General features: G+C 47.0%; 4 protein-coding genes across 4 annotated transcripts; 1 reads left to right on the plus strand and 3 right to left on the minus strand.

Moving 5' to 3' along the window:
• Nucleotides 1-40: 40 nt before the first annotated feature.
• Nucleotides 41-2,903, minus strand: BJ212DRAFT_1375860 (uncharacterized protein). The gene is made up of 4 exons (XM_041336468.1): nucleotides 2,509-2,903; nucleotides 1,032-2,453; nucleotides 850-982; nucleotides 41-800 (listed from the first exon to the last, which is right to left on the minus strand). Exons 1-4 carry the CDS (start codon nucleotides 2,542-2,544, stop codon nucleotides 226-228), a joined length of 2,166 nt encoding a protein of 721 aa, XP_041189913.1. The 5' UTR covers nucleotides 2,545-2,903; the 3' UTR covers nucleotides 41-225.
• Nucleotides 2,904-4,407, minus strand: BJ212DRAFT_1375862 (uncharacterized protein). Its single transcript, XM_041336469.1, has 8 exons — nucleotides 3,933-4,407; nucleotides 3,850-3,879; nucleotides 3,702-3,794; nucleotides 3,633-3,642; nucleotides 3,511-3,578; nucleotides 3,352-3,458; nucleotides 3,201-3,295; nucleotides 2,904-3,146 (listed from the first exon to the last, which is right to left on the minus strand). The coding sequence occupies exons 1-8, from the start codon at nucleotides 4,125-4,127 to the stop codon at nucleotides 3,082-3,084; spliced, it is 663 nt and encodes a 220-aa protein (XP_041189914.1). The 5' UTR covers nucleotides 4,128-4,407; the 3' UTR covers nucleotides 2,904-3,081.
• A 1,199-nt stretch (nucleotides 4,408-5,606) lies between these two features.
• BJ212DRAFT_1302132 (uncharacterized protein) lies at nucleotides 5,607-6,723 on the minus strand (the record flags this gene model as incomplete). The annotated part of the gene is made up of 6 exons (XM_041333221.1): nucleotides 5,607-5,692; nucleotides 5,842-5,955; nucleotides 6,181-6,337; nucleotides 6,428-6,455; nucleotides 6,491-6,592; nucleotides 6,686-6,723. The coding sequence occupies 6 exons, from the start codon at nucleotides 6,721-6,723 to the stop codon at nucleotides 5,607-5,609; spliced, it is 525 nt and encodes a 174-aa protein (XP_041189915.1).
• Nucleotides 6,724-7,013: 290 nt separating this feature from the next.
• BJ212DRAFT_1278325 (uncharacterized protein) lies at nucleotides 7,014-7,573 on the plus strand (the record flags this gene model as incomplete). The annotated part of the gene is made up of 2 exons (XM_041331426.1): nucleotides 7,014-7,109; nucleotides 7,175-7,573. Coding segments are annotated over 2 exons (495 nt in total), but the record flags the coding sequence as incomplete, so codon positions are not given.
• Nucleotides 7,574-13,882: the final 6,309 nt, after the last annotated feature.

The raw sequence follows: 13,882 nt of genomic DNA on the forward strand, positions 1-13,882 counted from the left end.
ATAATTAAGATTAGTACTGTTCAAATTCCAGTTTGGAGAACTGCCACTAATATTACACACCTTGTTAGTACCTGACTCAAATCTGACTGAACAGCCAGCCGTCTAGATAACTATAGCAAGTTCAACTCTGCTCACGACTATATGATGAATGGTTCACGCACAGTAAATGTAGGGAATGCAACTTCTGTCCTATGTGCGTCACTCATCCTTCGTCTCTCTCTTGTCCTAGGCCTCAACGCCTACTATACGCGAGCACTTTGCAGTACCGATTGCGAGTGTAGGGTCCTTTGAGGCACTCTCTGGGTCAGATTTCGATTCATCCTCCTCTTCAGCACAACCTGTGAAGGCTTTAGTGCAGTGATCGAACAGAACACTGCGCGGAATAAGAAGTTCTTTAGTGAACTCAGACGGAGGCCACCCAAATGCTAATTGCAAAGCCGTCCGTGGGCTGAAAAGTGATCTCCTCCTAGCGCCCTCGATTGTGGTAATTATTGTCATCACAGGGAGTCTACTGTTGCCCTGTAAAGCCTGCCTGCCCTGAATGATCCGCATCCAATTTGTATCTTGAAATTGCCCGATACATTGCCGAAGGGGCTGTATGCGATGTTTGATGGGGAGCACGGTCATGTCCAACTCAAGCACCAAGGAGTGGACATCTACTGGATTCTCTTCCTGCACGGTGGCCAGTTTGTGTTGAAGAGCACGTTGTCCTGGCCACTTGTCATCATCGAACTCGGCTGCCTCAATTAATGCAATAAACGGCAGACTTGATCGAAGATGCTTATCAGCCTTGGCCATTCCTGCCATAACCGTCAGCAAGGGCATACATATATATATCGATTCACATACCGACCCCAGCCTTTAGGATACTGCAGTGCTTACGATGCACAGTCGACCACGCTCCTCGCTGGCAAGATTTTGAGCAGTATTTCGTGGTCTGGCATCCAGCGCACTGCCGAAGTCTGATGCTCGCACTGGTGCACTATAACCGATATCAACATGGAGCAAACTTTACATGGAGAAATTCATACCCCGGGACCTCCACAGGTTCGTTCGTACTCTGGGCGTGTACACGGCGTCAATGTAGAGAGAATCCTCCAACGTTGCGAAAGGATCTCTTTGAAGGTCAACAGCGAGCCCCACAATGTTGGATCGTGCATGGCATGCACATAAAGGCGCTGAGAATCGATATATTGCATGGATATCGAGGCAATACGAACAACCCTCTCATAAATTAGCGTCCCTCCCAACTGTTCAAAAATCCTGATGTCGTAATCCGACCATCTGGACTTGTGCAAGCGATTTTCCGAGGGGAATACACAGTTCCGTAGGAGGACCTCCAGAAGACGACAACGAAGGGCATGGCAAGCAGTTTCAATGGGATTATTAGAACACGCCAGCACGAAGGAGATGTACTGATGGCCAATAGCCATGGCAGCCCGCTTTGTCGTAGTCTTTTGACAGAAACTCTCATTGGTAGGATCTAAGTCAGGCTCTGTACCTGGACGTGTTCCTATTCCGGCCAGCGTGTTAAGAACCGTGCGTATCGAGGAATGTGTGAGAAAGAGTTCGCGAATGATAGGGTCCGCCTGGCTTGTAGCAAACATGAAGATGAGCGTTTGCTTGCACGTCAACGAGAGAGTATTCAAGGGACTAAGATCGAGGTCATGCTTGACCATGTCACAGTCTCTCTGAGCCGCTCCCTTTCCTGCAAAACGTAGGCATTTGAGAGCAGCCAAAACCATAGGGGTCCTTCCTCCAGCGGCTTCGATGAGCGATGTCAGAGGCGGGAGAGGAGTGCTAGGAGGCTCATAGTACACGCACGAGGTGACTATATGGGCCATGAATGCGCGAAGCATGTTAAAGTCCTGACGCCAGTGGCGAAGATATGGACCAACAATGCAATATTCGTGTTTGATGTCCGTCACCAAGTACCAGAGTTCCATGATGATTCGCTCTATCTTTGGTGTTGTCCGATAGAGATGTGCAACAACACCAGGAAGTACGCTAGCCACATAGATGAACCGTATTGAGGTGCTGGCAGCCTCCTGCGAGGTTACACTGTAGATCCTGTGTAGGCGTGCGACTGGGTCATCCCGCGGGACAAGGAAATTATGGTAGAAAAATTGAACCCATGCAGATACCCCACTCCAATGTGAGTGTATAGCGTCGGACAGCTTCTGACGAAATTGGGGTGCACCGCGTAATTCCCCTTGATTCTCTCCGCACAGGCAACTAATGCCCATGATGGACACCTTAGCGAGCATAATTGAATGTGCAGAATCTGAAGCGATCTCATGGGGAACGAGCCTTGGATCAAGATGAACGAAAAATAGAGGAATGAGAGTTTGAAAGTAAGGACGCAGATGATCAGAGAACCCTTTAGAAGAGATTGAGCGATTGAGCAATTTGAGCGACGATAATGATCCTCGTTCGATTTGTTTGACTTGATTCTCGAGCCACAATAAGTACATCAACAGTCACCGAGTAGACGACCAATTTACTCACTTGCAGCCATGTTGGTAATGATTCCCACTGTGACATGATAGGAGAGTTGGAGATAGGATGCTGACGCAGAGCCTTGAGGCTCTGGTGTACTTAAGAGGAGGCATCAAGAAGGAATGATTGCCTCGAGGCTCCTGCGTGTTCCGCCTTGAGACGAAGATTGAGTGTCCAACTGCACTGCAGCCATGCATGAACCATCCGTGATGCACGCATAAGTGGGCAGCCGTGGCACATGTCGTCGGCTGCTTTATTCGGTGCTGTGCAATTTATATCAACTTCGTGTGTACTCGGGCACACTGGGCAAGGTAGTCAGTAGGAAGGTCTGGCAGAACTCTCGTTTGCAGTGAGCCTTGTTCATTAGGATTCGACCCTGTAGTTTTGCATGCTGGCAACAAGCTGGCGATGATTGGTTCTTATGAACTTCCCCCAATTTGTGTATACCAGACCTCGTGGTAAATGAAAATGTACAAGCGAAAAAAGTAACTTTCAAACTGACAAGTAAGACAGCTATTGGTGATACAACATTTCAAGAAGTTCGTGAGTGCTGCTGCATGAGCTGAAAATTTACAACACCCTTCAAGCGAATGCAAGAACTGCATAGGTCTCGAATTTCTGTTCACCACTGGTAGTTGCGATATAAGCTGCAAGAGAGGGCAGTTAAAATCAGGTTCCAGAAGCGCCGAGTACCCACTGACCATAGTCATTCCACTTGACTCTGCCACAATTAAGGCCACTGGTCATAGACACTTGGGCGATTAAGAGTGCTGTTCCATCCGCTTCCCACCCTCCCCTGTATGTTCAGATACGATGTCAGGAACGTTATACTGCTGCATCAGGTAGACCTACTGCACCACCGCGGTGTTGGTTCCCACTTTATCGGAGGTGCATGGGCCACTAACAGTAATCCAGCGAAAAGAAGTCCCACTTCCTGTGAGGCATTGAAAATTATTGCCCTGATAATGAATTTATGATACAGCGCAGGTCAAGATGCCGGAGTAAACACACCGTGATTGTTCTGCCACCATAGCCAAACACCACACCCGTTTCATTCTGTGAAAAAGCCCCGCTGGGATCTTGTTTGACAGTAAGGTGAATGCTTTGACAAAAACGATAGTATCAGAACTCACAACAACCGCCCTAGACAGTTGTCCACCATATGACAGACTACTCGAACCGAGAAATTTTATTTAGCTCACCGCATACGAAACACGTATAATATAAAGGGTCAAGCCATTTCTCTGGCCACCTATAACGGCCCCAGACGGTACAGCACCCTTTGGACACTCAGACTTGCGTGTTGTGTCTTGTCAGCCATAGACTGGGGGAAAGAAAAATGTCTCTCACCCAGCACCCGCCGGTAGTGCCTGCACCAATCTGCGGGGCCGGAAATATGAGGAAGTATAAGTGAACAACTCTACAGCACGTACCAGTTTCTGGTTCCCATTTTTCCCGTAATTTGCAGATCGAGCTTGTGTGGTCTTTGTCGTGGTCGTGATCGAGGTTGAGGTCGGGGTCGTGGTGATGGTCGTAGTGGTCCGTGTGGTGGACACAAACTTCTGTGTGTAAGACTTCTGGCACGGCATGTGCGTTAGTGGGCTAGGTGTAACTGAGTTCAGTATCATGGACAGTACTTATGTAGATTATGGGAACTCTAATAGTAAGCCAGCCTCCCACCTTATCGATACTTTTTTTTTATCCCCCACCCGACCTGCTCCCAATTCGTTATTTTTGAAGTCGGCCTCGTACCATTGGTTTACGTGCGAATAGGCGATGTGGTGCAGCCATTGCAGCGCCTTTTATTCATGTCCACCATCACAGTATTCTCTCGTCCTAAGTATAACACGAAGAGCCGCTCGCAGCAGAGCCAAGCTATGGTGTCATATTTATGTGTAACCGTTGGTTCTAATGACGAGTCGATGATCTTGTCAATGCATAGACTAGTATCAAGAGTCAAAGCCTTCTAAACGGACTTTACTGGAGTTGTACCATAGAAGTGAGCTGAGTGATTGAATCTTCAACGTTGCGGAGGTACAAATTCGACATAGTAACGAAGTTAGCGTCAGTGACAGTTCGAGTGGAAAGAATGATTGATTTACAAGATACAAGTGATGAAGAATGAAAACCAAACGAATCATGTTACGAAAGCGCGAGATGTTTGGTTTGTGGGGATCGCGAGTACAGTCCTTCGGAACAAGTTTCAGGGACGTCAGCAGACCATGAGTCTGAATAGACAATGAGAAAGGGGCGGGTAGACAAAAGCGCTAACAAACGGAGATGCGACGAAGCAAAATATAGGAAACATAGCTCTGATGTGCAAGGCCGCTTCAGGCCATGGACCAAGCCTGGCCGGGCCTTGAGGGTAGGGCCCATGAGGGCTCAAGGTATCTGCAAGCTTGAGCCGGGCCCTCAAGCCACGGCTTTCAGTATGAAGCAGAATGTGCAGGTAAGTACTAGCCGATGTGAACATTTGCACTAAATAAATTTCACTCCGTCCCATTCGGCGGGAAATGCACAATTTTCACTCTTTGCTAAATAACAATATCACAGCAACATATATTTGGATCAGATCTACTTTGGTGTATACCTTAGGTCTCTGCGCATTGGGCCCAACAAAATCTTTTGAATTTTGTTGTGAGCTTGTTACAGCGGCAGCAGCGGAAGTTGAGATGTCGAACATGCAATAGAAATGTACAATTTCGTCACGCTATGTCACGCGCGGCACTTCGATACCAAAGTCCGACAGCTAAGCGAATGAGTTCCAACGCCACCGATTCTGCCAAATACGACAAAGCGGAGACTCAACCAAGCCGATAGTGTGATTTCCTGATTTAGCCTGACTGTCACGCTGCACTCATGAATCGTGAATAGCACGCTGTGGTAGTGTTCTATTGACATAGAAACACCTGGAGTAGATTCAGAATGGTGTATTTTATACACATTGAAGTTTTTATATTGATAGGTCGATGGGATCTGAGTGGATCTTGACTTTAATGTCCAAAAATCACTCATTTTGAATACAGTGCAAAATAGGGTACAGGTGAAAACTTGTTTTTTATTAGCAGTGTTAATAACATGGGTGCCACACTGGAGGGGTTAAAGTGCTATAAGTCAAGTGACCCCTGTGTGCGAGGGTCCAGCCTTTGTGCCTTCCCCTGATCATTGATGATTATTGACTGGACTCTCGGCACTGTGCAAATCATACAAATCATGCAAAGAAGACAGTGAGAACAACTGCAAAGTATTGCAATGGCATTTTTCCAACTTTCTCTAAGCTCTTTGAATCAATCACCTGTCAGACACTAGCAGTTATGGTTGAAAACAATGACTCGGACTCACTTTTTGCCATTCCAGACCACATGTGGTCTATTATTTTTCCAGACAAAAATATGTCTGTGTTGTCTCTTTTACTGTTTCGACTTCCATCCCCCACTGTGACAGAACCCTCCTCATCTTTACATCAGTATTTCAGTAATGATGACCCACACCATGAAAACTTGTATCCCTATTACCTTTACACACACACTACACCTACTCCTGAGGTTTTATAGCACCTCCTGGACCATGCACCACACGCAAAATCTGCTGGTAGCAGATCTGTACTCTATGGTCACACTGACACAGAACAACGCTTTCCTTTCTGGATTCTGACATTTTGGCTCGAAGTCCCTGCCTTACTCAATATCCAATCAAAGTGGCATTGTGCAGAGACTTTCCTGACAAAATGGGAGTCTAATCCCATGGCATGCACCTTCCATGCTTCCATGGACAGATTATGCTGGTTGGGTGCAACATCAGGCTTCAGTGATTGGGCCCTGATCCATGATCTCGTGAACTTTGCACACAGGGAATGGTTAAGTGATACTAATCTAAATATGATGCTTGATTTTATCTATGCAGGCAAGGATGCAGTGTCAAAGCATACCTTTGAGCAGACATATTTTGTCTCTATACTGTTGGTGGCATATTGTGACTGTGCCCAGGGCACCTATCTCTCCACACAGGAGACACAGTGTCTTCAAAATGCTGCAGAGGGGTTATTCCTGGATTGCCAGCATCAAACCCTTGGATTCCTGTGCAATTGATGCAACTGACCACACAAAATTTGCTATGGAGATTCATTTGGCACTACAGTTCCTCAATTTCTGAAGGATGCAACCAACTGGTGGCTGTCACCACATACCTGCTCCACTGGATTGGGATACTCTTGAAGTCACCCATCAGGAAGATTCACACTCATGTGATCTATTTGCCATCAATGCCATTGTGCATTACATTCGTCCATTGAAGTCTCCACTTTTATCGCCACTTTAGAGGACACAGATACTACTCACATGCATTTCAGGTACACTATCATTGACTGTCATGTAAGTTCATTCTTTTTACCAGTTTGCACCATGTTCTGATGTTCGCTTCCAGCTCACTTGTTCACCCCCAGTTGAAACATACTTACCACCATCAACTCTGCAAAAAGGGATTGCTCAAGGAATTAAAAGCATCGCAAGACATGATTTGCTACCATCTGCACAGCTGGTATCTCAGTTCAGCAGTGCCTCCCAGCACTGTGGGATCTTGTTGGCTCAGGCAATGTCAAATTTCCAGGCAAGGTACACACTGTTACTGTGTCAACTTCAAGTTATGTGTCGCTGATCATGTCTATTTTCACATGCAGAAGGCAGAGCTAGCAAGCCTCTTCAAGTCAGGCAGTGCTAGTGGGATGAAATTTGAGCTTGACCTTGGCCAGTTTATCAACATTGAGGGTCCCACTGCCAAGGCTATTGTCTGTCTTGAATCCATGCAGATTAATCCAGCCGATGTTTACAAGTATTGGCTAGCCATATGTGGCTGCATCAAGCAAGTTTTTGAAGACACTTCAACTGGATTTGCCATTGAAGAAATGGGTCAGATTTATACCATCGTTAATTCTCACTTCCATGAGCAACTTCAAGATGGACCAGCTGACTGCTACCTTGCTGCCCTATGTTTGGATCCTCATAAGTTGCAGTTATATCTTCACAATGCTCGTGCTGATCCACAGGACAGACTATGTGCACAGCATGATCCTTCATAATCCACTCTCTCTCAAAATCAAGCTTCATTGAATCTCTGAGTCATGTTCAGCATCAGATGAGGATGTCCTCAAGTCACCTACTTATCAACGTGTTGTGAAGTACCTCAAAGTTGTGCTTGAAGCCAAATTCAAGTCTCAACATAACCCAGTCCTCAAGGATAAAACAGCAGCATTTGTTCAGGAATCATTTGTCCATCAATTTGAGTGCTATGTGAAAGGACAGTATCCTTTCGATACACCTTTGGAGGAAGGGCAAAACATGCTCTCATACTGGACACATTTGACAAAAATTTCGGAAGGGTCCATGCTTGCAGTGAATTGTTCCTCATAGTACAACAGACAATCACTAATTTGACTTCTACTTCCAGTGCATAGCCCAAAAGCTCTACTCAATCAAGCTATCCTCCATACCAGAAGAACATACCATGTCTGTGTTCATGAAGATGAATACACCTGCAAGAAATCATCAACAAGTCTGTGTTACGGTAAACCGTAGGTCGACTAGGATAGGCGCGACGATAGGTACTCGATAAGAGTGCGCCTAAAGTTGAATCGTGTCCTTACAAATGTAAGGTTCTTAAGACAAGTCAGAGAGAGTGTCTCTAGCTTGAATATCGGTTATCAGACGACTTAGGATTGGAGGTCCTAAGCGAAGGATAGTTCAGGTAAGACCTAGTAGATTAAAGTGAAGTCTATCTAAGTACAGGGCCTGGTTTATATAGATGTAGCCTACTTTAGGGCAGGTACGTATTCATCATCAAGACAAGTCATAGATAAGCGATGAGTCAGAGATAAGTAATGAGTCAGCTAGCGATGGCATGTGGCGGTCGTGCTGTAGTACAGATATGGAAGGAGATTGGTCTAGTGATGGCACAACTGGGTGCGGTCATGACGTAATACAAGAGAAGCGTGAGAAAAGAGATAGGGGTCCGACCATGTATCGTAACATTACCCCTCGTTTAGCAATGAAGTCACCGACTTCACATATCCTGGTTAGCCCAGTAGATGGGGTCCGCATTGTAATTGGAGTGAAGAAGGTCGTCTTGCTCTTCCGTGATAGTAGTTTGCACCATCTGCTCAGCGTGAGCGATAGCGTCTTGCTCAATCTCCCAATGGGCAAGTGTGTTGTAGAAACCGACGTCGGTCCATACTAAAGGGATAACCGCTTCCCCTTTTAGTTCTCTGCAAAAGACCGACAGGTGGCCCGGTGCGTATTCTTTACAAACTCTGCAGTAATACGCGGGGCAGTTCTTGTGACAGTGACCAGCAGTGTGGCAGTTACAACATACGACATTATCTACTGGCGACGTTTTTACGATTGTGACGGACAAGGACTGGTCTGGGGGGGAAGGTGATCGTGATCGTTTAGATGGTGCTTTAGTGGGGGAGACGGAGGCGGCTTGTTTAGCAGCGAGGCGGGAGGATCTTCATTTAAGTGGGAGTCGTTGAGCGGTATGTACGACTGGGTCAGGAGAAGGAGAAGTTGGTACATCAAGTATGGCAATAGGAGGGATATTATCATCCTGATGCTCCATGGTAGTTGCGACAGGGACAGGTGGTGGTATGGGGATGGCAATGTGGGGAGAAGGTGGTCATGCAACAGGGTTAAGAGCGATTCACTCGGTGACGATGTGGATAGCTTCTCTGATGGCATCTCTTGTTTCTTCTGGTAAGAGGTGGATTGTAGTGTTGCGAATGCGTATATGAAGGTGACGAAAAATGGTTTGATGACGCTCATCATCAAGAAGGGCGGCAGTATGGTTGATAAGGCTGGCATCTCTAATAATTCTGATTATAAGGCCACTAGAGATTGCTCCTCTTTCCCCAAGGAGGCGGTCTATCTCAATAGCATACTGTTGGGAGGTGATAGCGGATTCAAATAAAGCGCTAGTTTCGACTTGATCAATGACAGAGAAGTAGTCAGTGAGAGTAGAGTCGTCGGTAAGGGTTAAGGTAGAGTCTGAAGTAGGCGGTGAGGCTATGGGGGAGGACACGTGTTGCGCCGCAAGGTTAGCGGCGGTGGCGTTCTGGTAATCTAAGAGCGTTAAGGGATGGGCGTTTCCTTCAGCGACAGTGTTCATGGCAGCGGTAAGTTCTTCAATGCGGAGAATGCAAAGACGTAGTCGTTCGATGTGGGACATTATTGGGAAGTCTACAACCCATGGGTCTTTTTATAGGCGGCAAGGATATCGGAGGCATTACAGAGATTTTCTTCAGGGACCCACTTGTTGCTGGCAGACGAATATCCTTTCCATGATAGGAGATAGCGTCTTCGTTTACCCATCCCTTTGTGCGATAAGATTGCGTCAATTTCATATTCTTCTTCGTTATCGATGACATCAGGGGGTGGGTCGTGGAAGTTCGGCCTGTGAACCTCTGTTTCATGATAGGACGATAGTTCGGAAGCATGGAACGTGGGGTGAACCTTCCATTGGGGTGGTAGTCGGAGTGTGAATGTGATAGGGGATAGAATGGCAGTGATTGGAAAAGGGCCATATCGTTTGGGGGCGAGCTTCCATGAAGGTAACTGCGTGATCAGGTTCTTTCCGGATAACCAAACCTTATCTCCAATCTTCCAGGGATGGTACTTCTGTCTGTGAGTTCTTTCTGCCATACGCTGCATAGTGAGGTTGTGGCAAGAGAGTGCTTCTTCTCTGGACTTTTGGAGCAAGCGGAGTCTATCCACTGCTGCAGGGACTGCGGAGTCAGGAAGGGTGTGTGGAAGGGCTCGTGGTTCATATCCCATCATTAGGAAGAATGGTGATGCATTGTGAGAGTTGTGCTTCCGGTGGTTGTGTACGAATTCTGCCATGGGGAGTTGCTCTACCCAATTTTTGGGGTTATTCTGACAATAGATTCTGAGATATGTTTCCAGTTCTTGGTTGAGTCATTCGGTTTGGCCGTCAGTCTGGGGGTGATAAGCGGTTGATGCTGCTATGTCGTACTTTAGGAGCTTGGCAAGGGCTTGAGAGAACTTGGATATGAACTGTGGGCCACGATCGGAGATGACTTTTTCATGTAGGCCGAATCGTCGGTAGACATATTTGAAAAATTTGTTGGCGACCCCTTCGGAAGTGATAGTTTTAGTGCAAGGGATGAGAATTACCCCCTTCGTAAGCCCATGGTCTACCACGACCATGACAGAATCAAAACCCGCACAGGGGGGAAGGTCAGTGATGAGATCAATGGAGACCTGAGTGAAGGGTGCAGCGGCAACGGAGGGAATAGGAACAAGGGGAGGGGTCATCGGGTGTGTATCTGATTTCATTTGCTGGCAGAGGGCACAGCCTTCAACATATTTACGAATGTAGGTGCCCATAGCGGGCCACCAGAAATTGCGTTTGACCAGTTCTTCAGTTTTAAAGCGGCCAGGGTGGCCGGTGGTAGGGTGGTCATGACATCGTTCCAAAATAAGGCGCCGTCCGGCAGGATGGACATAGGCGCGGTCTTTGTAGTAGAGGATATCGTCGTTGATTTTCCAATCCATAAGAGCAGATTTCATAGGAGGGAGAGACAGGCCGTCCAACGCATTGGAGGCAGCAGTGAATATGGGGTCGGGATCGGAGGGGTCAGGGTTCATGAGCGTGGTTATGAGTTCGACGTCAAGAAGTCGAATGAACATGGAATCTGGGAGGAGGGTTTCGTTGGCATTATCATCAGAAGAATCCGATCCATGATCAGAGCGACGGGAAAGGGCATCAGGAGTGACAAGCTTAGTTCCTGCGACGTGGTGGAGTTCGATGTCGTAGCATGACAGAATTAGCTGCCATCGAGCTTGGCGGCGAGTCAATTTCTGGGCTGTCCTAAAGTAGAGGAGATTCTTGTGGTCGGTGAAGACGATGATGGGGTGGGGATTTCCTTCCAGGTAGTGGCGCCATTCGGTTAGCGCGCGAATAACTGCAAGAAGTTCTTGATCAAAGATCTGATAGTTTTGTTCCGCGGGGTTCAGTGTCTGAGACAAATATCCACATGGGTGGTAGACACCGTTGTCGTCGGTCTGCAGCAGTACTGCACCCGTAGCGACAAGGGATGCATCGGTAGCGACCACGAACTGTCTGGCGGGGTCAGGATTCCGAAGGACTGGTTGCTTCAAAAAGCATTCTTTCAAGGTGGAGAAGGCGGACATGCATTGTTCTGTCCAAAGGAACTTGGCATCTTTCTTGGTGAGATCGATTAACGGTCTAGCAATATCGGAATAATGGGAAATGAAGTTTCGATAGAAATTGCAAAAACCCAGGAATGACTGAACTTCTTTCACGGTAGTGGGTATGGGCCAGTCCCAAATGCCACTAGTTTTAGCATCATCCATTGCTACACATCCGGGACAAATGATCATTCCGAGGTACTCCACCTCTTGGGCATCGAATGTGCACTTCTCAGGTTTAAGGAAGAGTCGCTCCTTCCAGATCTTTTCAAGGATGCGCCAAGTTTGTTCGTGATGAGAGGTGAGGTCATTTGAGAATATTAGGATGTCATCCATGTATATGATGAGCCATCCTTCATTAATCTCCTGCTGGAACGTTCTATTCATGTACACCTGGAAGGTGGCTGGGGAGTTGCAAAGACCGAAGAACATGACATTTGGTTCAAAGAGACCATATTCCGTAGTGAAGGCGGCCTTCCATTGATCATCTGGATGAATACGAATGTTGTTATATCCAGAACGGACGTCCATCTTGGTGAAGTACTTGGCGCCATGTAATCATGCAATCAAGGAAAGTGGTAGCGGGAGGGGATAGGCGTTCTTAACCGTCCATTCGTTGATATACCGATAGTCTTGACAAGGGCGGAGGTTGCCACTCTTCTTTCCTATGAAAAAGAAACTGCTAGCTTGCGGTGACTTTGATTCGGAGATGAATCCTTTCTGAACGTTTTCATCAATGAATGCTTTAACCGCTGTCTGCTCTTTCTCAGATAACGGATACACCTTAGACGTTTTAGGAATAAAGCCCGGTTTGGTCTCTATCCGATGGTCTATACCGGGTCATTCCGGTGGTAGTTGATTCAGACCGTCTTTTGCGAAGATGTCGGCGAAGTCGTGAAGATAGGAGGGGACGAGTTCTTCGAATGACTTCTTCTTTTGCTCAAGTCCAGCGGCTAATGCAAACTGCTGGGCTTTGTTACTGGTTTTAACATATTCAGTAGGCCATGTCAGGGGTGTGATTTTGGGTCGTTGTTCCATGGTGCTAGTTCCGTCTTTCGTTAGGGGAGTGTCAAATGAGATATTGGTGATTACCCAGAGCTCGGAAGCATCGGCGGGGTACTTGACCAAAAATTCGTCATCTTCTAGGTGATAAGTGGAGACTTCCCATATGGGTGGTGCGTAGTCGGTTGTCCATACGTCATCCTTTGTGTCAAAGGAGTCGTCTTTGTCATCGGGTATGGGGTCTAGGTCAGGTAACACTGATGAGGGCGCTTCTTCGTCAATAACTTCTTCCATCGTGGCGCACGATGGCAGTTTTTTAACCGCTTCCCTAGGAGGCACCTTCGGCAGCACTACAACTGGGTTTGGTTCTTTCTTCTTTGCCTCTTTATGAAAGAGGGGAGGTAGTCTATTCTTCTTGCGTTCTCTGTCAACTTCCTCCTCGATCTGGTCGCTCTTCTCTGTTCTGGAAAGTTCTAGTGTTTCCGCCTTCCATCAGATTACTGGGTCCATAGCATGTAGCCAGGGGATCCCTAGCAAAATCTGGTCATGCCGACCTAGTTGTGTGATGTTAAATTTTCCTATCATGGATCGTTCATCTATCTTGACGATAAGGACGCAATATTGGGTGATAGCGCCTCCTCTCACAAAACTCCCATCTGCGGTGGTAACCGAAATGGTTTTGACAATTCATGCGTTCGGATATTATGAGTTTTGACAAACTCTTCCGAGATAAAGGTTCCAGCAGCGCCGGAGTCAACAACGGCAGTTGTTTCAATGGTTTTCAGACGTGTCTTTGACATAAGGGAAATGGGAATGCGGAGTTCCTTTCTGATTCCAATACTCTGTACAAGTCTAACGGGTACACTGGAAGATACGGACGTCGATCCTGTCTTCCACATTAAAAATCCTCGGCAAGGCGGCGGATCGTTGTATCTTCTTCACTGTCATTCATTTCTTCTCTGCGAACAGGGATCTTCTTCTTCTGTGGGCATGCTCTGGTCATATGCCCTTTCTGGTGGCACGTGAAGCAAAGACCCTTCTTCATGTGGTCGCTTCTTTTGACTTCAGTGAGTTGATCTACCTCCATAGCGTTTGGGTCATGTCGATCAATGGAGGGTCTGGGTACATATCGTTGTCCTGACAGTCTGGTGGTGGTACGATGG

This window comes from Suillus subaureus, assembly GCF_016647635.1.
Source record: "Suillus subaureus strain MN1 chromosome Unknown BJ212scaffold_30, whole genome shotgun sequence".
NCBI classification, from domain to species: domain Eukaryota; kingdom Fungi; phylum Basidiomycota; class Agaricomycetes; order Boletales; family Suillaceae; genus Suillus; species Suillus subaureus.

Bases quoted from the DNA above. Each gene is read 5' to 3' on its own strand.
- BJ212DRAFT_1375860 (XM_041336468.1), bottom strand. From the start codon at position 2,544: ATGTCACAGTGGGAATCATTACCAACATGGCTGCAA. The intron at 983-1,031 runs GTATGAATTTCT...TATCGGTTATAG, and splicing joins GAACCTGTGGAGGTCCCGGG to TGCACCAGTGCGAGCATCAG. The intron at 801-849 runs GTATGTGAATCG...CGGTTATGGCAG, and splicing joins TATCCTAAAGGCTGGGGTCG to GAATGGCCAAGGCTGATAAG.
- BJ212DRAFT_1375862 (XM_041336469.1), bottom strand. From the start codon at position 4,127: ATGATACTGAACTCAGTTACACCTAGCCCACTAACGCACATGCCGTGC. The intron at 3,880-3,932 runs GTACGTGCTGTA...CCGGCCCCGCAG, and splicing joins AAAATGGGAACCAGAAACTG to ATTGGTGCAGGCACTACCGG. The intron at 3,459-3,510 runs GTGTGTTTACTC...ATTCATTATCAG, and splicing joins ATGGTGGCAGAACAATCACG to GGCAATAATTTTCAATGCCT.